General features: G+C 35.1%; 1 protein-coding gene across 2 annotated transcripts; it reads right to left on the reverse strand.

The window, feature by feature from the left end:
• Window positions 1-977: 977 nt before the first annotated feature.
• LOC144970345 (vigilin-like) lies at window positions 978-26,835 on the reverse strand. Of its 2 annotated transcripts, none has more exons than XM_078909885.1 (25): window positions 26,745-26,835; window positions 26,588-26,664; window positions 24,678-24,903; window positions 23,425-23,533; window positions 23,038-23,153; window positions 22,229-22,441; window positions 21,722-21,928; window positions 21,277-21,483; window positions 20,723-20,830; window positions 18,816-18,920; window positions 17,111-17,189; window positions 16,583-16,722; window positions 16,008-16,226; window positions 15,263-15,349; window positions 14,621-14,752; window positions 13,566-13,784; window positions 13,137-13,223; window positions 11,964-12,098; window positions 11,227-11,445; window positions 9,585-9,726; window positions 7,158-7,285; window positions 6,663-6,902; window positions 4,732-4,953; window positions 4,244-4,462; window positions 978-3,147 (listed from the first exon to the last, which is right to left on the reverse strand). In XM_078909885.1, exons 3-25 carry the CDS (start codon window positions 24,852-24,854, stop codon window positions 2,938-2,940), a joined length of 3,720 nt encoding a protein of 1,239 aa, XP_078766011.1. In that variant the 5' UTR covers window positions 24,855-24,903; window positions 26,588-26,664; window positions 26,745-26,835; the 3' UTR covers window positions 978-2,937. The 2 variants fall into 2 exon arrangements, with proteins under 2 accessions (XP_078766011.1, XP_078766010.1); XM_078909884.1 differs by having other exon boundaries at window positions 26,751-26,820.

Genomic DNA, 26,835 nt, shown 5'->3' on the forward strand with positions numbered 1-26,835 from the left:
AGTCTGCAAAACCAGTTCAGAAACCAAAGTTCAACCGAATATATTTAGTGACCAGGACCTGCAACTCTTGGTTAAAGTTAATGGCATCCAAGAAAAGGAAGATTTCAGCAAGAAATCTACCTCTGCGCCTAGCCTAGAGCTACTTAGTCTTTCACATACAACAGCAGGGGGTCTTCTCCAAACTGGGAAAACTCGATAATTCCGAATACTAATATACAATCCCTAAGAAATGGTATTTGGGAAAAATATCTCCCCTTCTGGCTACTTCCCTCAAAGAGAGGGCAGGAACTACACAGAAAGGAAAAACAAATCGAGGAATATGAGACTCCCCTCAGCAAGATGACATGGTCCCTCTATGTTCCAAGTCTTGAAAAACAACAAAAGCAACACAAGCTGTTTGGCACCAAACAATCCTTTTCAAAAGATTTTATTGAGCTTTCATTATCGAGTCGTCCCTCACCATTAAGACATATGATACCTGGATTTATCCTTTTTTTTTAGCGTTAAAAAGACGATAATCATTTGCAACCATTGAGTAGCGGGCCAAGTATTCCCCATCTCAGCTGCATGGACAGAAGGAACAGATATAAAGTGCTTTTCCAAAGGGCATTCCGTCCACGTGCCATTTGCCAGCTCAAACCCTCGCACCTTTATTTGCAACCGCGACATGTCATTTCAGTACCAGTAAAAAGGAAAAGATGGGGGGGGGGGGGGGGGGGGGAGTCAAAAGAAAAGATGATGGATAAGCAGTTTAATAAAAACAAGAAAAGGAATGGCGAATGAGATTGGTTCAAACGAGATCAATGTGTTTCGTTACGTACCTGGATTATCCATCAGAGAACAATTGTGCCTAATTTTAGGCATGTTGAAAGTCCAAGACTACTACGACTACACATTGATGCACCATTAGCCCCACTAAACTCCCAAATTAACAGGTGAACTTGCAACCAAAAATGAAACGATACAAAGAACTATGCTGGGGTTTGTATATATTTTTTATTTATTTATTTGTCTGTTTCTGCCATAGAATGACAAAATCCATTCATAAAATCTTCATTTTAATCTTTATATATAATATCTATATTCATATAATCAAAATTTGTGTCGTCTTGTCATCCATCAATCCCTTCATTCCAAAACATTCATATCTACTTAATATTTCACAAAATGATATAATAACATGTATATTTACATAAACATCTTATATTACAGACATTAAATTTATCACGACGGCTTCACTTGTTTGTACACGTTACAACTAGGGTTTCAATATTCTGTTTGTCAATATGAGTACCCATCACCACAACGCACAGAGCTCACACATGGTTGTTTAGCATTATTGTTATAATAAATAAAACTAAAAAACCAAAAAAATAGGGAGGGGGTTCATTCAATGCACACTGGCCAACACTTCTTAAAAAATCAAATCACAATAATCAGTCAAGAACAAGTTTTTTCATGAACTTTTTAAAGATTCACATCAATCAAAATGAAAGCGTACAGGGTACATTCAAAGGTTTCATGTCAATATAATCATAAGTTAATGTTTATCAACACGGTTTCAAATGATGGCAATTTTGTCACCAACAGGGGGAAATTAGCCATGACAAATGCAGCTTGACATTTTTAAAAATTGTGAGGACATGTAATTTTAATCGGCATGGTGACTTGACTGAAATGCATAACATTAAACATCTATAATACACTAACTTTATCACAACTAATTTTGGAACAAAAAACAAACAAACCACAAAACGACAACAACAACAAAAATCCCCAACTAAATAATAGTTGATTTAATTGTAACTGTAAAATCTACAGATGTGTGTATTGAGGAAAGAAAAAAATATCCCTAAAACAGACAGTTACGACCTAATATCAATCAAATTATTGCTTTTACTAACATCTGTAGTAAAACTCATCCGACTACTTGTAAACGGCCACCCTAAACATAACTGGTTGAATTCAAACAACATGAGACTAAAATACTTAAATCTTTGACTTACAATGGGACGACTATGCTCAAAGACTAGGACATAATGTTGGTTTTTATTGATATGACATTTGATCATTTTTGCACGGCTCCCAAAATCAGTCTTTCCCATAGGAATAAAACGAAATACATGCTATGCCCAAAATAATAAAATAAAATAATATTTAAAACAATACAAATGAAGGCCAGGAGAAGAGCTATAGATTCTTTAACAATTACATCAAGCCTTAAAACAACTGGGGATACACCTTATGTTCTTTGTGACTAAGATTTAAAGAAATTAACTAACAAAAAGAACTCAACTATGAAGTAAAGCCTTTTAAATATCACAATAAATAAGCATACATAATTCAACACGATTAAAAACTAAAAAAGCAAAACAAAATTATAATCATGATTTTTAAAAAAAAAGGACAGACTGTCAGAATATGACATAAAAGCAAGATTTCTCAGAAATCACTTTCCATCTCAAAGTGAAAATCAATTTCTAAAAAAGTCATTCATAAAAGTTAAATTTGAACACTGAATAAGTACCGAGGGAAAAAAGGGAATAAGAATAGTAAAGTTCATCATATTTTAAAAGTTGTTCTTTCAAAAGAAATAAAAATACATAGTAAAAAAATAAATGATAAAAAATAATTATGAAAATAACGCAAAGGAAAAGGAGAAAAAAAAAAATGTCATACTAAATGCAGAGCTGAGATCAACTAACTGGAACGCTAACCTCATCTCAATTTATCACTCCTGATGTTAAATCACATTGAATTTCTCAGCCACTCTGTTTTTTTCAGACCCTTATTTTTTAAAAAATGAAAGAAAGCAATTTCATTACCTCCTGTTTACCAAATGCATTTAAAAAGGTGAAAAATTGAGACAGGAAATGTATCCAAGATAGCATTTCTCGATTCATCAATCCAAATTCCAAAGTGCGTAGGCATAGCTTTTCACTTCCTTAGGGGTCCCCAAGAGCGTCCCTGTGGATTGACAACAGTTCCAAAGGAAGGGAACTCTTCCCGACTTTGTGTATCCGGTGCTCTGTCCCAAGGAGCATCTTTGACCACAAATCCGGGTTGGGGTCCCTTAGAGCGACCGTCATCGTGTCTTCTAGGTCTCTGGAGGCTGTTCATGTAATCTTGGTGTTCCACATCTTGCAACTGTCAAATAATAGAAAGAAAAGAGATTGACATTTTTTTAATGGATATTCAGCATAAAGACACCATACAAGATGATTGAGGAATGAAAAGATATCCAAGAACCTGGAGTTAATAATAATAATAACAATAATAATAATAATGCACAGCATTATCCATTGTGTGAAAATGATTTACACTTAAAACAACTGGCAACTCTTATTCATTTACAAAATGGCTGGTTTGACTATTCCAATGGAGATTTGAAATGAATTTTTAGCAAAATGAGCGGTTTTGAAGATGAAATTAGCCAATAAGATGATGCACATCAGGAGGAAATTTCTTTTGAGAAATCATAACCATACTAATTTAAAAGAATCAACTGTTATAAATAATTTCTTTTAACTTTTAAGGAACTTTGGCGATTTTCTCACAAACTGGTAACGTGAGATGTGCCACTTTGGCTTTTCTGAAGTCAAATTAATTTTTTTAAATTATTGAAATGAAGTGACTTATATGGCTTCCCAGTACTTCATGCATACAAAACATCCATAATCCAAGATTTCGCCAATTCTATTCAATAATTCTTAAAATTAAACTTTTCCAAATAAGTTTAGGTTTAAGGCATCTGATTGATAGCTTTGGAGATGGAGTGAAAGAAAAAAGTGTATGTGTTATCCAAACTTTGTATAATTTTAAGTCCCTGGTTCCGATACACTTCAAAATTGTAACTCAGCAGTCAAGCGGTTAAGGATGGTGCTGTTCTCCTTTGAAGGGGAGTTTGCAGCAACACTGATCAATAAGTCGTATGGTGGAGCAAATGATGCAAACTTTCAACTCAGCAGTCAAGCGGTTAAGGATGGTGCTGTTCTCCTTTGAAGGGGAGTTTGCAGCAACACTGATCAATAAGTCGTATGGTGGAGCAAATGATGCAAACTTTCAAACGAAAATGCACATTTGCTCTAAATATAAGATAGTCTAGCCATCCAAGAATTATCTTAAGATAGTTACTTCGCTTTAAACGATTTTATCAAGTTTAAAAATTAACAATTTGGTAAAATTCAACACCCCCCCTAGCCAGTCTGGATTGGCGTTAACATGAATTTTATTTGCAACTCACAAATTCCTCTTCCATGTTGAGCAATTCATCCCTACAATCTTCCACATTGTCCTCTGCTCCAGAAATGACAACAATGTCAGGGTCGGGATCAGTTGATCTAGGAAAACGAAGGTCCACAGAAAACTGTTCCATCAGACGGTTTATTCCTCTGCCACGACTTCCAATAATTCGAGGATGGACTCTGTGGTCAATGGTAACATCCACAACATACATGTTCTCCTAAAATGGAAAGATTTAAGAATTTCTTTCAAACTTACACACACTCCACTCCAAACAATGAGGACATATATCTTAAGACCAAATTTAAAAATAAAAATAATAGAACTTATAGTATGCGGTAAACATTCAAATCTTTTCAGAATAAGACATTGCTACCTCAATGAAAATTAATATAAGCTCATAAGTTAAAGACAATTCAAGGACAAAAAACCTTTTAAAATAAGAGTAGGCATTTAACAAATCAAAATAAATCATCTAATAAAACGTACATATTCCTCAACCATCTTGGCAATAGCATCCCTAGCGGCAGTGGCATCCTTCTCGTAACCAGTGATTGTGATGGTACTTTGGTTCTCACTACCTCTGTCAGGAAACTGGATGTTGACATCATACTTCTTTCGCAGGAGAGTGATTTCCCTGCCTTTACGTCCAATGATCTTGGGATGGTACTTCTCATCCACATCAACTGTCAGCTGGAAGCTCTTTAGTTCCTACAGATAGAGCAAATTTACAGTATTAAACAGAGCCGCCAACCTCAACATGAGAAAACTTGTAAGAATACCTAACAAAAAGATTTGGAAAAGTGCATGAGCCGAATTTCAGAGATTTAATAATGACCAGGTGTTTGTTTTGTTTTAAAGGGTTTTACAGCGCTTGCAACACATTTAGGTCATATCAGCGCCAGTAAAAAGGAAGAAAAGGGGATAGTAAAAAGTTCTAGAATTACAAGTAAAGCACCCAAGAAAAAGCAAGACAAAGGGAATTGGTTCAAATAGGAAACAGATGTAGACTCTAGGAGCACACTATCAGTGTAAATATAATCTCCTAAAACTAACTATACATTTGACTGTTTCCCTCCCAGCCAGGGTCAGGACAACACCAAGAAATCTCATTCCAAGACAAAGACAGAAAGCAAGTTGGAAAACAGAAGACACAGTATGTACCTCCCTGCCCACTATGGGAGGTCATGAACACCACCCAGAATGACCAGATGTGTGGGTGAAGAATTTCAGAAGTTAAAATTTTATCAGATGTATGAATTTCGGTTATGAACTCTACCATCAAGCAATGATAAAGATCAAAGCCTTGAGCAGTATGTAGAGTAATAATAATGTAAATAAGTGCTTATTCCCATCAAGGTAATTATAGTTTCACAATGTAGATAGACTATTAAAAGTTTTATAGAACAAAGCAAAACAGGAATATTACAGCTGTCAAAGAAATGAAAGGCTAAAACTACGACTTGGGAAATGCAAACTAATAAAATTCATATTTATAGAGAAGTGAACTTATCTAAATTGATCTAAAAAAAAAAAAAGGAAAATGTAAAGAAATCCTTCATCCGCTTTCAGAAGAAAAAACATTCTATGATCAGAGGTAAAAACATGCCCTTCATATTGAGCTGATACTGATAAAAAGCTTAATTCAATTAAGTGGGAGATCATTCAATAAAGACTTGTCTGACAGGGTTGTGTGATGTCAGAAACCATTATCATTATTGCCTATAGTTGAGCAATGAAACAAATTCTGATAAATGATTGAAGAGAAATAAGATCGACTCTTTTTGTCATTAAAGGAATTGATAATTCTAACACCCTATATGCTACCTTAGCATGTGACAGAAATACTTCAGTTTAAAGATGACTTAAAAAAATTTAAATTGTGACAACGATGGTTCTAAATCCCGTTCAAATCCTCATCAACCACAAATGAAATTATGTATCCAGGTGGTGTTATAGACAGATGCCTGAATAAAACAAGAACTATCTCAAGTAAACTTCAAAATGTTCAGTAATCAAAACAATTTAACATCAAGACAAAACTTGTAAATTAGGAAGTTGTGTTCTGTCAATGAGCAATATGTTGGGAGATATGAGCATGTATATATTCCATTCTGTTTGAGAATCTCCTTGCCAAATACAAATGGTGACATAAAATAGAGACGGAGAAGGATATTGAGAAAGAAAGTTATCTTAAGAAGACTGCCTACATTGGATGCCAGAGGTGAACTGAATGAGGAAGACCCAGAACAACTTGGAAAGGAACGGACAAGGCAAAAGTAATGGAATGAATGGATGCTTGCATTGATTTTAAAATTAAAAAAAAAAGAACGGCTCCTCGTCCTTGCTCTGAATGCCTACTGCAATAATGAATATGGAGTGAATGAAGAAGTTTAAAACAATGTACTATAATTGCTTACCCTATCTTCTGCCTGAGATCGTAATTCATCCACCCGCTCCATCAGAGCATCCCTGGCACGGGCCACATTGGCAGGTGGGCCCCTCACTTTGACAATGTCACTGCAATCATCAGCTGATGGGATGGAGATGTTCACATCAAAGTCCTGCATCAGACGACGCACATCCTTTCCACGAGCACCAATGATAAATTTGTGGAAGTCGAACGGAATGCCTATCTCCTCAGTTATGGGAACCAATTCCTACAGGGAAAAATAGAGTTACTTTATATTCCTTTTGGACATAAAAATAAAACATGACTATATTCTGTGTCTTACAAATTCCAAAAACTGGACATCTTTGCAACTCACAGATTCATCAATGATTTACATTACAAAGTTCAAGCTGTAATTGAGAAAATGCTATGGGATACACTACATTGACAAATATGCTACTAAGTGTCAGTTGAATACAAAATACACTTTTTATCGCTCATGCAGTAAAAAATCACATCTTACCAACAGGGCCTGCTTAGCATTTTCACAATTTTCTGGTTTTCCAGTGATGATGATGACATCAGATTTCTTTGGTCCATGACTGCCTTCATCGGAATTGGCATCTCCATTGACAAGCTCTTCATTGGCATCTGGGTGCAAAAGACAAAAAAGATGATAATTTAAATATAACCCTTTACAAATTGGCAAGAGAGCATTGGGTATCTTACACGATGCCTCATGTTGAGGTTGGCAGCTCTGTTTAATACTGTAAATTTGCTCTCTCTTTAGAGCAGTAACAGCAATGATATTAGAGCATCAATGAGCCTTAACACTAATAGCTCTCTTAGTGAAATTTAAACTTGCCACTTAAGTATCGAACACCCTTCCTTACCCAATTATAAGGATTCAAACCATAAACCATTAATTCCCACATCCAAAGATGCAATCCAATAGCGTTTGAACCATCGCCACTGCAACTGCAACAGACAGATAGTCTTACAAATAAAACAATCCAAGCATACAGGTCATGCATTGTTGGCCAAATGGATGGAACCAGTAATGAAAGGTCGGTGTGACTTTAAAAAATCTATTACTGCTCATTATATTACAACCTCGTTTACTTTTGTTCTAAAAAAAAACCCGAATAATTTAATTTATAGAGAGTATTTAATAAGTCATTCAATTTCCTTTATAATGGTATAATAAGACTGATTTCTGATATGTTAAGAAAAATAGCAAGATACTCAAGGAGAGCTAAGACAGAGAAAAGGGAGTTCTTTCTGTTCCTAACAAAAAGTATAATGCAACTGACTACCAAATACCAAAAGAGTGCTATGACAATTTTAGTTTTTAATGCTCTATGGCTCTTCATGACAGCTTTTTATGTGTCCTCATTACATCTTAAATATTGTCCGGAAGACGCATAAGTTGGCAAATAATAATCAGCAGTGAGGAAACTGATATCACCTTTCCAATCACTGCTTGTTCCAGCCAATTTAAAGAACCGGGAAACTTGTTTCAATTCTTTTCTAATATACAGCAATGTGACAGCAGTAATTTTTTCTTTGAAATCAGCAGGAAATCTCTATTGAAGACATTACAAGAAAAATTAAGATTAAGAAATTGTCTCTCCGACAGAATCTACACAAAGATGTAATCAAGACCCTGTGAAGCATTTCTGCAACATCCTGAAGCTGAAGTCTTATTTATTTAATGTCGATCACCCAAGCTAAAGATTGAGCCTACAAGATGATTCCTGACATAAAGAGTAAAGAGTATCATCATCTATTTCTTCTTCAATCTTATACGTCGTGGGATTCCCTTTATTTCTTATACTTCCCATATACCAACACAGCGCAATTGACTAGGTGATGTTAATATATCAGCCCTGCACTATGTTACATTGAGAGATTTCGGCGGTCTCAAGAAGTGGGTGAGAGAGGGATCTAGAAATGACTTGGGTTTGAAACGAATATTTTTTGTGTTCGTGGATAGCTCACACGGTAGAGCCACGCTCTCACCTGCCAGGCAGAGTTGTCGTACCAATAAGGTCGCAGGTTCAAACCCCACCACCGCCGCGAAAAATTATTATTCTCTATTGTCTTCTGGCACTTTTCTACTCACTTCATATCTTGTTGTTACCAACATAAGTGCCTGCTCCACTCACTTTTCTGAATTAAAAATTCACCCCATACACCGGAGCATACTCAATGTCTCAATCGTTTCTATGTTATATGTTTGTGTTGAGAATATTGGCTATTAAGCTTAACTGCTGGTCAAAATTACTTCGCGATGGTGATGTGCGAACGAATCGGCGGTCTCAAGAAGTGGGTGAGAGAGGGATCTAGAAATGACTTGGGTTTGAAACGAATATTTTTTTTTGTTCGTGGATAGCTCACACGGTAGAGCCACGCTCTCACCTGCCAGGCGGAGTTGTCGTACCAATAAGGTCGCAGGTTCAAACCCCACCACCGCCGCGAAAAATTATTATTCTCTATTGTCTTCTGGCACTTTTCTACTCACTTCATATCTTGTTGTTACCAACATAAGTGCCTGCTCCACTAACTTTTCTGAATTAAAAATTCACCCCATACACCGGAGCATACTCAATGTCTCAATCGTTTCTATGTTATATGTTTGTGTTGAGAATATTGGCTATTAAGCTTAACTGCTGGTCAAAATTACTTCGCGATGGTGGTGTGCGAACGAATCGGCGGTCTCAAGAAGTGGGTGAGAGAGGGATCTAGAAATGACTTGGGTTTGAAACGAATATTTTTTGTGTTCGTGGATAGCTCACACGGTAGAGCCACGCTCTCACCTGCCAGGCGGAGTTGTCGTACCAATAAGGTCGCAGGTTCAAACCCCACCACCGCCGCGAAAAATTATTATTCTCTATTGTCTTCTGGCACTTTTCTACTCACTTCATATCTTATTGAGAGATTTACTTACTTCCATTGGTGATGGGCTTGTCTGGGAATTTGATTCCAACCTCATACTGTTTAGTAATCTCCCTGACATTGCTGCCTCCTGTGCCCATAACAGTGCGATGGTCTGCTTGAGGAATTACACATTCCACTGTCACTTGAGCGTCCTGTTAGGTGAATAAATAAACAAAAACAAAACCTAAACATATGAAACTCGACTGGAGCCAAAAATTCAATTCAGAGACACTTCTTCCCTCACACATTTTAAAGCAAAACGCCAAAGTATGCTATAAGTTCGTAAAATAACAACCCTTTTAAGGTTTTTCATAATGCAAAAAAGATTAAATCGAAAATATTATGTTCTCTAAATTATAGGCTATACTGCCTTATATTCATATGATAGAAAGAAAGAGATTACCTGAGCTAAATATAAAACATCTGGATGCCTTCCATCGCACACAGCTAAGAAGGGTACTGGACATCAAATACCCAAAAAAGATCTCAAATGAATCACTCTATAAGATCACAAAAGAAAGACCAATCTCCCTTGACATTTTACAACAACGATGGCAACTTTTCGGTCACATACTACGCAGGGACAAAAACATACCAGCTAACCAAGCCATGTCGGGATACTTCCAAAAACACGGGAACCTTTTCAGAGGAAGACCGATCACAACACTCCCTGTGATCCTAAACAAAAACCTCACAACACTTGGACAAAGCATTAGTCTCATAACGGCAGGGGACCTTGAAAATCTGAGAACCCTAGCAGAGGACCGGCAATATTGGAGACACCTCACACAGGAAATACTGGAAACAGCCAAGGCGACCCGATCTTTCGGTCGAGACGCGAAAGGCATCTAAGTCAAGTAAGTCAAATATAAAATATATGTCAATAAAAATTGATTTGACTTTAAAAAACGAATCTGTCTTATCCCCTTAAAATGCTTTAGAAAAGACCTAGTGCTTGTTTGTTTTGTTTTTAAGGTTTTACGGCACTTGCAACACATTAAGGTCATATCAGCGCCAGTAAAAAAGGAAGAAAATGGGACAGTAAAAAGTTCAAAGAACCCAAGAAAAAGTAAGACAAAGGGGAATTGGTTCAAATAGGAAACAGATGTAGATTCCAAGAGCACACTATCTCAATGTACTTAGTTTGAGATCACCTAAAAGTGTCATCCAGACACAAGCACAGGATCTCCACTAAGAGGAATACACTCAAAAGTTCTACAAATCATTTATAATAAAAAGAAAACATAATACAATGCATAACAGAGAAATGATTTACAAGGAAATAAATATCATCTCCCAAAACTAACTATATATTTGACTGTTTCCCTCTCAGCCAGGACCAGGGCAAAACCAAGTAATCTCATTCCCTAGCAAAGACAGAAAGCATGTTCGAAACCAGATGTAGGGGAATAGAAGACACAGTAAGTACCTCCCTGCCCACTATGGGAGGTCACAGGAACAAAGACCTAGTCGAGGTCAATTGTGAAAAAGGATGACTATATTAAAGCTCAGTTGCAAACAAAAAGGTTTAGGCTGGCATGAGAATCAAGCAGCATTCTCATAATTACTGGGACGATTAAAGTGCTAATCAAAGGACAATTTCAAACTAGTTTTCACTTTATAAGTGCAAACATATTTGTAATAATACCCACCAGATCAGCAACAATTTCTTGGATCTTCTTCTTGGCACCTTCAACACAGTCCTTGGCCCCCTTGATGACAACACGACTACTGTTGACTCCGCTTCTTGGGAAGCTGACAGTCACTCCACCATAATCATCTCCAATCTGGCGAAGGACCTCACCCCGGCGAGCTACAAAGTGACGATGGTGCTTGGGATCAACGTCCATCTCCCCCTCCACAACATTATCCTTCAAGAAGAAGAATAAAAATGCCCATGACAAATATAGGATATATAAGCATTATGAAATATCAGATGAAACAAAATGGATGGATATCACTGGTGGAAAGGAGAGAGCAACATAAGAATAAACGATTAAAAAATGGACAAAAAGGAGATTCTGAAATAGATAATCCGAAAGAAAAACTTACAAAACATATATCTTTCTCTAGAACAGTAAAAATCAGACCACTCTTATCTATAAAATGTTGCATTTACCTTCAACTGTGGTGTTGTGATAATTATGGATTGAATTGGAAGAAGCTAGATGAAAGTCTGGCAAAAGACTCAAAGGACAACTACACAGAGATTGTTTATATCTAATTTCCAGAACAAAATTACACAGAGGGATTATTTACATGTCTAAGACAGTAATATAAAAGAAATAATGAGGATGCCAAAGCCCCCCCCCCCCCCCCCCCCCCCAATCTAATTTCATCAGAGAAAACACCACCTTGATTACGTTAGAAAAGAAAAAGTATAACTCACCAAGCTCTTGACGAGCTCCTCAAGTTCTGCCTTGGCCACTTTCACACCCTCCTCCTTTCCAATGATACTAATTGTTGTTTGATCTTTGTCCTCCGGACCTGGGAAGATAATCCTTGCACCAGTTTTTTCACGCACCTATAAGAAAATTGGTAAATGCAATGGAACACCCTATAAGAAAATTGGTAAATGCAATGGAACATCAACAAAAAACAATACAAGACAGCAACCCTAAGTGACAATTTAGCTAGAAAAGACTGCCCCTGATGAATCACAATAAGGGTAGTGTATTATATCAGAACTCTGTTGATTTCATCATTATTACATACTTTAATATAAAATTATTCAGATTGTTTTCATCAAAGAACCCAAGAAAAAGTAAGAAAAGGGGAATTGGTTCAAATACGGAACAGATATAGATTCCAAGAGCGTACCATCAATGTGCTTAGTTTGAGATCACCTTAAAGTCTCATCAAAAAACCAGCAGAGGATCCCACTAAGAGGAACACACTCAAATATTTACAGAATACATAACAGAGAAATGATTTACAATGAAAAAAATATCATCTCCCAAAACTATAACTATACATCTGACTGACTCCCTCCCTCCCAGTCAAGGACTCCAGCCAGTACTGGGACAAAACAAAGTAATCCCATTCCATGACAAAGACAGAAAGCAAATTGGAGAACAGATATAAGGGGATAGAAGACAGTGTGACCTCCTGCCCACCATGGGAGGTCAAAGGACACCGCCCATAATTGGAGTATTATCCTTGAATGGATTAATGGAATGGGGAATAAAGTTATGTATGTGTTGGAAGAAATGGGTATTGAGTCATGTATTACAACAAAAAAAAACTTGCAAAATTGTTTTCCAAATCACCCAATGTAAATTATGTCTTAACATGTACAAATATCATAAAGAACACTACATTGGCATTGTATTAATTTAAAAAAAAAGAAAAAAAAAGAACAAATTGAAGATTGTTTTTATAAACGAGACATAAATCATCCAAATCTGTCCATTAATAAAACTGGAAAGCTTATTGATCATTTATCTAAGTATCCAATGACGAAAATGTCAACACTTTGCAATATGAGCACAGGTTTTGGGTCATAACCTAATGTAAAATAATTAAAAAGCACTGAGTATGACAAGAAGCAAACTGTACTTACCTTCCTGATATTAGAGCCTCCCTTTCCAATAAGGAATTTGTGATACTGTGGGTTGGCCTTAATTTCAGCAGTAAAACTGGATTCTTTCTGTTGAAGGCAAACGTAATAATCAATACAAGAAAAGAAAAATAGCAATAAAAAAACAAAGGGGAAAGGATCAGAGAAACGGTACAAATAAGCAAAAACAATTTGTGCTATTACTGCATATATGATTTTAATAAAAATATAAAAGCAACAAAATATTTATGCATGGAACATGGAATGGACACAAATTTATGCATCCGTTTAAAAAATGAAAAAAATAAAAAAGTGTCAGAAAGGTCATTTGTAAATAAATGCTAGAATTGACTCAATTGTAGCAGGTTATATTCTAAAGCACAGCTAACAGATCCCTTGACTTGTTAAAAACTATAAAATCCGACAACTTACCCTCTCATTGGCCAATTCCAACAGCTGTTGTTTGGCATTTTCCACATCCCCACTTGGTCCACGGATAGTGACCTTGTCACTCTTGGAACCTTCCTGGGGAAATCGGATGAGCACACCACCACACTCATCGGAGATGGCTCTGATGAAGCGACCCTTGGAGCCAATCAGGGAATTGTGAAGATTTTGTGGAATGTTGATCGACAACTCCTTTATGTTACCCTAAATGAGGAGGAAAAAAAATAAATTCCCGTAAGTCATATTTGACAAATAAATGTTTCCTTTTAAGGGTTTTATGGCGCTTGCAACACATTTAGGTCATATCAGCGCCAGTAAAAAGGAAGAAAATTGGATAGTGAAAAGATTCTAGATGTACAATTAAAAGGACTTGAGGAAAAAGTAAGACAAAGGGGTGTGGTTCAAATAGGGAAAAGATGTAGATTCCAAGAGCACACCATCAATGTACTTAAGTTTGAGATCACCTAAATGTCTCACCCAGGCACCAGCACAATATCCCACTAAGAGGAACACACTCAAATGCTTACATTATACGTTCAAAATAATAAATATAACAGTACATATAAGAGAGATGATTTACAAGGAAAAAAATATCTCCCAAGACAATAATTATGCATTTGACTGTATCCCTCCCAGCCAAGAACCACGGCAAAGGCCAGGGCAAAACCAAGTAATCTCATTCCAAGACAAAGACAGAAAGCAAATTGGAAAACAGATTTAAGGGGATAGAAGAAACAGTAAGTGCCACCCTGCCCACAATGGGAGGCTAGGAACCCCACCAGAAATAAATAAATAATGTGAAAGAATAAGATTTCAAATGTTAATCACCAGAAAGAATGCTTAAAATCACATCATAAAAGAGCTTCACACATGTATTCCACCATTTAAAACAAAACATGACACATTTGTTTTAAAAGTTGGAACTGTGAATTATTTAACTTGACATGATTTCGAGCATTCTCTAACAATGAAATGACATTCAGTCAAACATACTCTCTCTTAATACCATTTGTCTATAACGCAAGTAAAATTTTTCTTACAAGTTCCTTTTGGATATCCTCAATCTTCCTTTGTGCCTTTTCCACATTAGCTTTCTTGCCAGTGATGGTAATGACATCACTGTCACTGTTTTCACTAGGGAGATCAATCTTGGTGTCAGTTTCTTCACGAATCTGACAATAAAAAATAAAATAAATAATAAATAAAATAAAATTCCAAACCAAATGAAAATAGTAATGACCAATGTCGAACAGACTCAGTGCAATCCATCTTGGTCACTCACTTAAGACACGCATCTTTTGGATTAAAATAAACTTATTGATAAGTTAAGTAATCCAATGTGCAATCAAGCACAAAAAGTGGGTGAGTCAATGACATTAGACCTTGAATCGAAATTCTGGTGAAGAAACAGAATATTTTTGTCATGACCACTATATCTTAAATGTCCTAACTTGTCTTAAATAACCTTTTATGCATACACTAAGAGTTTTCAAATTTTAAAAAATATAAAACACACATTAATTAAAAAATAAATTTGATATCATGACAAAATAAGAAAAAAAAATATAAATAATGAAATAAAGAAAGAGAACAAGCAAGCAAACCAACAGAGAATCATTCAAACACTGCCCAACATTTGACTCCTACGTTACTTCCAAAAAGAATATAATTTTCAGTCCTACCTTTCTGATAGTGCTTCCACCTTTCCCAATGATATTCTTGTGGAAATCCTTGAAGATTTTCACTTGTGCTTGGAAGTTGTTTTCAATCTGAAGTGTTTGGAATGATCATGGAAAATATAATTATTGGAAAATACACAAATCATGCAGAAAATAAAAGATTTAAAGAATTCAAAGAAAAAAAAAAAACATCCCCCCCCCCCCAAATCTTTTTTTTAAACAGACTGAAGCAGCAATTAATTTTGTCCATTCCCTTTCATACATTTTTAACTGTAAAATTTATATAAGAAAAAAATAACAAAAATGACTTTCCAAACAACAACCATCACGAAATTTATTTTTCAAATTCTGACCCAAAATAAAGCATATTTTAGATGAAAAAAATTCGTTTTTTATCCCAATAGGCATGAAGTCATTGTTTATTTACGGATAAATGTCTTGACTTAAGACATGGATCAGATGAGCAAAGAGCTGGAGATGGATCAGATGAGCAAAGAGCTGGAGATGAATACCAATTAACAATTTCAGACATGTTTTGTTATCAAAAGTATATCAATCAATCCTCAGTCCTTTTATGTGTCATAACACAAGAAGACCGGATGAGATCACTACTTATAAAATTTCTCAAACCTGTATTTACATATTTTGGACAAAATTGTTTATCAAAATAAACAATGTCATACTGGTTGGCAAGCCTGCAATAAGAACAAACAAAACAAAAAGGGACAGAGACATAAACTATGATTACCAATTCTTTTGCAAGAGAAGACAAATGCTTGTATGCTCTATCCACATCATTCTTAGGACCTCTCAACGTAACAGCATCTGTCTTTTTCCCAGGATCAGGAAAAGTGATTTGGACTTGGTTGAATTTGTCACGAATTTCACGAATGTTCTCTCCTTTGGCTCCAATAATTTGTCGATGGAATCGTTGCTCGATAATCACATCCTTTGATTTTTCATTTTCCTAAAATAGAAAAGTCATATCGGTACATAAATAAAAAAATTTACATGAAAATAATCCTAACCATGACATTGTTTTCGACTTCACAAAGTTTTGTTCATCTATTACAAAATCAATGCTCCACTTCTATTGTATGATAAAGCTATCAAAATACAAACATGCAAGTTTTAATGGTGGCCGCTATAGCTTTAGGTTATTTCAGAACCAGTTTTGATTTTGTTTTTAGAGTGGGCTAAGTATAATATACCTAAAGATTAACCTCCACTGCCTAAATGAGCTGTACCCCAATTACATCAAATCACAGACCAGACAAGACTACAAACATCAAAAGCTTAGTCACAGAATGCAACAAGCCATACCATTCTCATGGCCATTTCCAACAGTTGCTCTTTCGCAATTTTGACACCTTTGGGATCTCCCTCAATCCTGATCACATTGCTGCTGTCATTGTCTGAAGGAATACGGATAGCAACACCAGTCTCCTGCTTGATGCGGCTGACTGAGGAATAAAAAGGGGAAGAAAATGGATCAGACACTGGTCAAAGAACAATTTGAAAAAGATAGGATGAGCTGAATGTGCTAAGTTTGATTTCTTCATCATTTCCCAATTGTTAATCGGCAAGTAAGACTGGAAAAACCAATTTATGGAAAATTAAGTTTGCTTTAAAAAAGCAAAAGCATGATCATCAACATGATTAGAATATGCTTGAGTGCACCGCGGGTGCCAATGACCAAAAGAAAAAAAAAAAAATTTTTTTAATATACACATACACATATATACAAAGCATTTTTTTTCCTTTTGGGAAAATTGAAAAGTGCTTTCAGTCATCAGGTTGAATAACAGCACATCATCCATAACATTAAAATGTTTTATGAAAAGTACTCACTGTTGGACCCTGCCTTTCCAATGATGTGCTTGTGGAATCTCTGGTCAATATCAATTTCCGCAAAGTCCATTCTTTCCATCTGAGAAAATAATGAAGTTTAAAAGAAATCATGAAAGCACATTTAAAGACACCATTACATAATAAATATATATTAAAAAAGTACCTTCAATCAGTGATGATACTCACAAAAAGTCATAAAGGAGGAAAAGTCTCGGAAAAACGGAAAACTCACCTAGAACATTCTTGCACCACAGGAAAGTAGGCAGGATGACTTCTTTTGAGTACTTGAAGAGTACTAGTGTGTTTTGGGCCTCTTTCTAGGTGGGGGCCCAACCTGTTTGGAGTGCTTCTTTATATGAAGCTTATAGGCTGTTTTGATTGCCTTCTCCCGGACTGCCTTTGCTTGCTTTTTTGTTTCCGCCTTTACAACTGCTTGATCAAACATGTCTTTTTCTTTCCTTTTCCTCTTTCTGTTTTTGCAACTCAGCATGATACTTGCTGCGAGATTTTTTAATGCAACTTATCAGGACAGGATCAATTTCACTGTGATCTATGTCTTTTCTTTTGAAGCATTCCAGGGCAGTGGCATTTCTTGCTTTCAAAGAATACTTCACCATCTGTATGGCAGAGAATGTTGAAATATTCATGTTGCCACACTTGCCTTTAAGAATACCCTTCATTTTAGAAAAGGAACCCTCTACCTGTGGGCCATGAAATATGGATAAGCAAGCCCTAGCCAGCTTTTGAAGAATAGGAAAGTCACTATTTCTATTCCACCACAAATCAACCCTTTCCCCATTAAAGTCCTTCTTGGTTATGACAAAATTTTTTATTTCCACCAAAACAAGTTCCATTTCCGTTTGAGATAAATAATGCCCAAAATGACTAGCTAGAGTGTTTAAGGCTTTGCCAATGACACTATGACAGGGAGCCTCTGGATCTAAGGCTGAAAGACTGACTATCAGTGGATTGTTTAGAGGCAATGTTACAAGCAGATGTTTAGCACAATGCCTGTATGCCCTCGAGACTGTAATGAAGAATTCATTTCTCTTCTCATAACTTTTGAGAGTGTCTGAAGTGACTTTGCCAATGAAAATGTCCTTCAATTCCAGATTGTTCTCTACACTACCAACATCTAAGGATCTGAGGGGAAAACCGAGGAAAGGAAAGAAAACCGCGGATTTCCGCGGATCCGCGGAAAAGTATCATCACTGTTCAATAAAGAGTCAAGCCAAAACAAAAAGAAGAATACAAGAAAAATTGATTCTGACCCAAGAAAATTAGCCTTCCTCGACTGGGTGTTGAAATCGGACCTACGACAAACTAACATTACCTACATAAGAAAAGTTACCGAATGGTTAGGACTATTCAATTCTTAAATAATTCACAAAGACTCTGTCCTGCTGTAAACTATTTTCTGCACTGTGAGCATTGAATATGTAAAGACTAGGTTAAAGACACCAGAGTTGGCTGATAAGGTATAAAATACAATGCCAGACAAAGCAAAGAGAAAAATATAAAGAAAAATATATCGAAAAAATAATAATTCAATCCTTCACAATTAAACCTCAGATCTCTGAATTACCAGTCACACATTTCCAAATCATTCATTGATGCAAAAGTAACGTTGACAATATCATCATTTGAATTTGAATTAGAGTAATAATCAAACTGAGAAACAAGTAAGTTGCATATAATCACTCACCAAATCCTTAACAGTAACATTTAGTTTATCCACAGCCTTGTTCACTTCCTCTGGTGGTCCCTCTACAGTAATCTTGTCCTGACCCTCAGTGAACTCGATGTGTAACTGAAAATAATTCAAAACAGGAAATCAGTGGGTGAACATTAAAAAAAAATTAATTCTTGTTTAATCTTCTCTTGAGAGCATGATATTGGTAAAGACACATCATTTTTAAGTCTCCTACTAAACATATCTCCCCATTTGTGATTATTGTGAAAGGCAATAAAATCTGTAATTCTGCGGATGTAAATGGGAAATAACAATGGATAAACTATATTCTTCATTAAACGTATTATTATACAGAATGATATATACTCGCAATTTTTCAAAGGAGTAAGAAATGGAAATTAAATTCTAACATTGAAAAATGTAAAGTTTTGTATTTTGGTAGAAACAATCCAATGAATATACCTATCTTGTTGAGGAAACTGGAACAAAGATTTTATCTTTTTATCTGTCACTGACACACAGAAAGATTTGATTTGGGAGTAATTTTTTATTCTTATCTAACTTATGATGCTACCATCCATAGTGTTATCAATAAAACTACAAAATCATTGGACTCATGTTAAGAAGTTTTGTTCATATGGATACGAAAATGTTTGTGACTTTATATAAATCAGTCATCAGAACTCTCTTAGAGTATGCAAATTGCATATATGGAACCCTTTATTTAAAAGACAGTAATTTTAGAAAATGTCTAAAGATGCACAACAAGATTGCTCACTGAAATAGCAGATCTGTACTACCAGTTAATGGTTTTGGAACTTCCAACTTTAAAAAGTATAGAAGAAAACGAAGGGACCTTATCCAGTTGTATAAACTAGTTCATGGTATCGATAATATTGATTACAAAGTTTCTTTTACTTATTCACTCGAGGTGATGATTTTAAAATAATTATCATCAGATGCAATATATCCATTCGCCAGCATTCATTCATTTCAAGGACAATAAAAACATGGAATAGTCCAAATTACAATACTAAAAATGTGGGAACTATAAATGCTTTAAAAAATGCCATAGATAGGGAACTACTCTTTAAAATATGATTTTGATAGCTAAAGATTATATGTTATGATGGTTAATATGCCTATGTGGGTTATCATGATCGAAGAAATCTTTTCTTTTTTTAAAAAGATTTTTCTCCATTTCTAATCATATAATTTCATGCATCTCTTTCTCATTCAACATTATGCTTTCAATTCATATTTGTTCATATGTCGATAGATTTTTTTACAGGGTCTTTAAAGGCCAATTGGTCTATTTACCCCTTAATTTTTATATTGTTAAATCATAAATTAAATGGTGAATTTCTTTTATAATGGTACTCAAATCGGGAACAGATGTAGATTCCAAGAGCACACTATCAGTGAACTTAGTTTGAGATTACCTGAATGTTTAACCCAGACACCATCACAAGATCCCACTAACAGGAATACACTCAAATGTTTACAAGTCATATGTTAAAAATAAAAAAACAACAGTACATAACAGAGATGATTTACAAGGAAAAAAATATTTCCCAAAACTAACTATACATTTGACTGTTTCCCTTCCAGCCAAGGACTCCGGCTAGGGTCAGGACAAAACTAAGTAATCTCACCCCAAGACAAAGACAGATAGCATTAGAAAACAGATACAGGGGGATAGAAGACTGAAGAAGACAGTAGCTCCCTGCCTACTATGGGAAGCCGGGAACCCCACCCAGTAATTTGAGGATTCAACCAGGCAAACGAAACAAGAGTCATGAGAACATTTTTAAAAAGGAAAAACCTGTTTCTACTCCTCCAATTCGTGATAGCAATTGAAATTGAATCGAATATCTTTTTATATCTTGGGTGTAAAATTAAAACTTTCTAGAACTTACTGTTGGGAACTGGTCTGTGATCTTCTTGATATTGGCTCCTTTTTGGCCAATGATGAATCGGTGTAACCAAGCTGGTGCAGTAACATCAGCAAACACCACACTATTTGCCTGTCAGAGAATTCAAATTATGCACAAATGAATCAAATGGAATGCAAATAATAATTATAAAATAATAACAATGAATCTTAGAGTTAAAGTTATCTCTGAGACAAAACTTATGATTTTGGGAAAAAATAATACAATTGTGCTTAGTCCTTAAAGAAAAGGTTAGATTCCTAAGACAAGAACACTTCAGTGGTTTAAGTCAAAACTATTGTTATTAGTCATATTTACAATATTTGTTCTATTTTTATTCAGTTGAGTAACTGAATAGCAACAATAATCTCTTTTAAAAGTAATAAACAAAAATATAGTTAATGGACCTTCAAGCACATGAGGGAAAAATATATTTATCTTTAAATAATGAACTCATGGAAGATTGGTTTCTAAGAAAATATGAAAGCACAATCTGGGATTCAAGCTTGAAAAAAAGGGAAAGCCATAAATTCACCTACCTTGGCATACACCTCAGTGAGAGCTGGGCCGAGCTTATCTTGCTCTCCTCGCAGTGTGATTGTTTCAGATGGGGAATTAAGATCAGGTACCTCAACAGACACACCAGTCTTAGCCAGAATCTCCTGGATATTGATGTATCGAGGGCCAACCACATACTTGTGTTGAGTTTTGCTTACCTCCACCGACACTGTTTGACACTTGCGTTTCTATTGAACATTGAGAAGTTAAAATTTTTTGTAAAAAGCAAATCTTTAGATGAAAACGTTGACTTAAATTTCAAAGGATTGAAAAAAATAGGGAATATATTTGTGTTTTCAATATATCAAGTTGAAGCATTGTTAGCTAAAGTCAATTTCCAAAAAATGCATGAGGGAATAGTTCTAGCAATACAATGAATTATCTTATTCTCACACACTTGGCAGCAGTTCTTGAAAATGCACCCACCTTTTCTTCATAAATGGCCATCATAGTTAGTTTGCACTTCAAAACACCATCTTTTTCTCCTGACACAACAATTTCATCAGTATGTGGCGGGACACTGATCTTGGCACCGGTCTCATCAGTCAATCGTTGAATATTGGCTTTGTTGGGCCCACATACAAATGGGTGGTAGATCTTAGGGATGGGCAAACGTTCAAATGCCAGTTTGGCCTGGAATATAGTTGAAATTTTAAAATTTACCTGGATATCAATTTTGTGTTTTCAATAATCACAGACTTGCCGCCGCAAAATATTTTCTTTAAAACATCTGAATAGGGAAATTTATGAAGAAAAACATCAAATTCTGGATGTAAATGTATATAACAAGTGTAAGGTAAAATGAAAGACAGACGAAAAAAAAAACACCTAAAGAGAATCCTAAGTTGATAACAAAGACAAAAATAGCTTAAACCTACTAATGTGATATATGATGACTCCTCTTCAACAATAATTTGAAAAATGAATAATTACCTGTTCCTCATGAATGGCCTCAATTTCATGCCTTGCTTTTGCAATTCCTTCTCTGGAACCAAAAATCCGCACCTCATTAGGATTCGTCTTTTCATCAGGTCGGGGGAGGTAAATCTTAGTCGAAGTTGCTAGCTCAATGTCCTGCAACTTTTTACCACTTTTTCCCAAAATAAAACGGTGGTACTCTTTGGGGATGATAAGAACATCACAGGCCTGGTAGTGAAAAATAAGAAACCATGTTAATCCCAACAGCTCCTAATTCCATCCTTATTCCATTAATGCTGGATTCAGTTTTTACACGGCAAAGTTAAAGATCAGATAATGACTCATTTAGCCAGTTGCAACCACATCCTCATCTATATACTCAATGAGTTGGAAAAATTAAAACATAGAAAAATGAAGTCAAATCTGTATAATGCATCTACATTTCATACAAGTCATCTATTTATTACGTTGTTTTGTAAAGGTCAACAGAAAGGAAGACCAAACTATTAAACATTTCAGATCACTCAAAAATATAAAAAACTACAAACAATGATAAATGGCTAAAGTGCATTTTTATAGGATTTTTAAATGCAGATTGAACTCTTGTGAAAGTAAACTGGTTTTAAATTTAAGCCAAAAAAAAATAATTTCAATACTACTGATATACATAACCGCCATTACATAGGGTTGTTAAATTTTCAACTTGTCAGGCGACACAAAATTAGTATATACAGAACATGATTAAAACAAATTCAAGGCATAAAAATAAGCCTATGTCAATTCAAAAGGGTTTTAAAAAGACACAATGAAATTAAATTACTCACCTGAGTCTGCAGCTTGGCAACAACTTCACGACGTGCCTTCATCACAGCGTCAGACCTTCCATTGATCACAACCGTCATACTCTGGTCCTTAGCAAGACTAATTTCAATGGATACTCCTGCAACACATACAAAATATCATTAACTGAACTACCCTCAAAAGATAAAATGAAAAGAGACAGAAGGTGAAAAGTCCCTGCAGAGGGTAGAAATTGACCTGTTGATATTTTATTATAACTGTTATCATAACATTACAAAAAAGCCCTCAAATGAGCTAAAGTTACTAAAAATAGCACAACATTGCCACCATTTAAGAGGTACTTAAGAGTTACAACTAAAAAAAAAAAAAAAACAAGAAAAAGACAAAGAAAGTTTTCTCGATTACAATACCTGTTTTCTGCATGATTTCCTTGCAAATCTTCATTTGGTTTTGCTCTTCACCAAACTGTGTTTCATGAGCACTTTTGAATTTCCGTTCCTCCAGCGGTACACTGAAAACCTGATAAAATATACAATCAAACAACTCAAATTCAATATTTCAAAACTTCATAACTTAAAACAACTACATAATGGTTACAGAAAATGCAACGGTCCATTGGTCAAACTCAATCAAAATCATCACATAAAATATCATAGTTTTTGTATATTACTACTTCTAGAGTACATCAATTCTTAATTGTACAGATATAACTTACTTTATGTAAATTTTTAATGAATAGTCCTTTCCTTAAAAAGATTTTTTTTTTTAAAACACCTTTTAATCAAACATTTTTTATTTAACTTTTGGTCAAAAGGCCTGAATGTTACTGTAGCCCAGTGGTTACGGATATTACAAAAAAAGACTCAAGTATCTTTGATAAATGAAAATTGTTAAACATCGTAAAAACAAAGATAAAAAGAAAAAGGGTAAACTAAGTTGAGCACCCCTTATAATTGTAAAGAGAGGGAGAGTGAGAAAGAGAGATTTTAATTAGGGGGAAGTTATAATAATTGTCTTTTTAAATGGACTGATAACTGTATTACTACTCTTGATCTAATTACAAATAAAATCTAGACTCATTTACCCCCTCCCCCTTCCTTTTCGACCATCAATTGTCTTGTTTCAATTTTGACATCTGGCACCAGTTTGTCCAGACTGAGTGTCACCAAAATTCATCCAACTGAGCACAGGTGTCAAAATAGGCCAAGATATGATGATGATTTTTTCACGGAGCCACCACTTGACCTGAGGTTTTATCAGAGGAAAATGTTTGACACGGCCAAAATCAGCGGAAAATTTCTGAGAAAATCCCGAAATTCCATGGAGGATTATCATCACTGTGATTGATCTCATCATTCTTTAAACTACCAAAACATCTTGTGATGTAAGCAATGAAAAATTTAAATATTCCAAGGGGTTTTGACCAAACTGAAATATATCATTTCAATGAAATCTACTACAGATTTTTTTTTCAATCAGGATCAGGCCATATCAGGATTAAGCTGCAGATTAATATATCTGAAAAATAATTTCTTAGTCAAGTTATATAAAAGACATTCAATCTTAACCAAAAAAAAAAAAAACAAAAAAAAAAAAACAAAAAAAAAGAAAAAAAAAGTGCTAGTAAGACAATGTAAAACAACTTATCAATAAATCTTCTCACTTGAGTACACTTAGATTGCCTGGTTTGAAACTTAGGTTGCCATCCAACAGCAGCAAAACTAGGTTGTTCAGCTGGGCTGTTCATGGACAATGCTGGAAAAGCATTGTCATAAGTAGGAGGTTCAGGTTCAAATGCTTGAAGCTCTACAGGAGCATCCATATCCATATTGCTTGCCATGGTATGAAGTTACAGGTTCGTCGTAGACTTGCCAAGTCGAACAGCACAACTGCAGAAACAAAATTTGTACGACAATTTAATCATAATAAAATAAAAACAGCAATAATATTATTAATGAGAACATCCAGCAAGACATGCAGTGTCCATAAGATTGGGCTCTAACACTTATCAGGTTGAGTGAATAATAATCATGTGAGACATTAATATTCCAAGATAACAAACTATATAAATGTAAACTCTAAAAATAAATAAAATAAAAATAATTAAATGAAACATCAAATATTGGAGTGATCGGAGTGGAGTGGGGGCAATATTGTAAAGAAGAATGGCTTAAGCTGCTATTCAAAATGTATCAGAGATTCCAATTCCACCAGTCTTTGTTTTGAGCAGTGAATTTCAAATGATAGGTCTAAACCTAGCAAACATACACAATCGGGACTGGGAATATATTCAAGACATCAATATACCGGTTTTATTATTGTGCGACACAGTATCGTCACCATTAAAAGACTGGCCAAAAGAATAAAATGATTTTGAAAGAGGACAATGTCAAGCTCTGGGCTGATCCCTGAGGTTCGTTATATCTGAAATCAAACTTTTGATATACATGGTTGATATTACATTCGTTTTCATAAACCAAAATCAATTGAGTGCTTATGTAGTATTCCAAAAGGAATTTCTGGACTTTTAATTAGGATAACATGGTTTATCATATCCAAGAAGGAGGAGATTGATCTAATTGACTCTGCAAAGAACCTGAACCTTGGTCAATGACTCTAAGGAGGTTATTCGTATTAAATCAAGTCTCAGATGAGTAATATTGCCTATAAACAGAAATGGTCCACTAGGTGGTTATGGTGTGTTTTAGTTATTAGACATTAGATGTAAAGTAGATGTAGACAAGGAATATTTTCATCAGGTTATTATTAGGGTAACATGACAGGTGCACTGGTGTGAAAATGTTCTATATTTCTTCCATATAAAATGAATTGAAAGAAATTCTTAAAGGAACAAAAGTAATAAGACTGAAGCAGGTCATGAGATTTTGTAACAGATAGGCTTCATGCACTTTGGCTTTGGGATTGAAAATTGGATAAGAACGGTCATGACAATTTGAGGAAAAAAACAAAAACATCACAATCTAGTATCTAGCCTACGCCTACACAACACTTCCACTCCACTCAGATTAACATTATTAATTATTAACAGCAGACAGACTTCGCAATTTCACCATCCTAACCCAAATCCGTTTTCGTTTATCATCAAAGTTGCAAAAGTATAAGTATATAAGCTGTAGTTTAGTAAGTAAAATAACTTGATCAAAGTCAAAGCATGAGTATTAAGTCGTATACCCTATAACTATAACTTTGTCTATTACTATTAGTATTAGTATCGAAATGTGTGTGTGTGTGTGTGTGTGTGTGTGTGTGTGTGTGACGTGTAGTAGATGTAGTGTTGTGAATATAATGAATTGAATACAAGACAAGTGGAGAAGTCAATATTTTTAGTCTTGAGAAACGTTTTATTGCTAAATTCCAATACTTGAGCTGATAGTTTCGCATGGATGTAGAAGATCAAAGATTTAATGATTCATTGGCAACAAAATTGAAAAGGGGGTGACTGAATACGGTTACATGTTCATAAAATTGCGTGTCCACGTAGGCACATTCTCATCGTCTATAGTTCAGTATAAGTCAACGAAGCACAATATGGAAAAAATATGAATTACTTACAAGTACTGTGTCCGTTAAGGTCAGTCCTGGTAATTTGATCTCGCTCTTAGCGTACCCACTGTGGCTGAAAGTTTAATCTGAAACAAATAAAAAAGAATTAGAATCTTGTGAAACTTTTGAAACGCTTTATAATTTATCAATAAAAAGCCATGCATACACTCACCAACCACGGATAGGAAAGGTGAAGAGTGAAGAAAATGATGAAGATTAGACAACTCTGTGTTGAGAAAATTAGTACGCTGGTAGGG

The sequence above is a fragment of the Berghia stephanieae genome, chromosome 4 (genome assembly GCF_034508935.2).
Source record: "Berghia stephanieae isolate SIO BIC M18660-M18661 chromosome 4, UCSD_Bste_1.3, whole genome shotgun sequence".
Classification (NCBI taxonomy): Eukaryota; Metazoa; Mollusca; class Gastropoda; order Nudibranchia; family Aeolidiidae; genus Berghia; species Berghia stephanieae.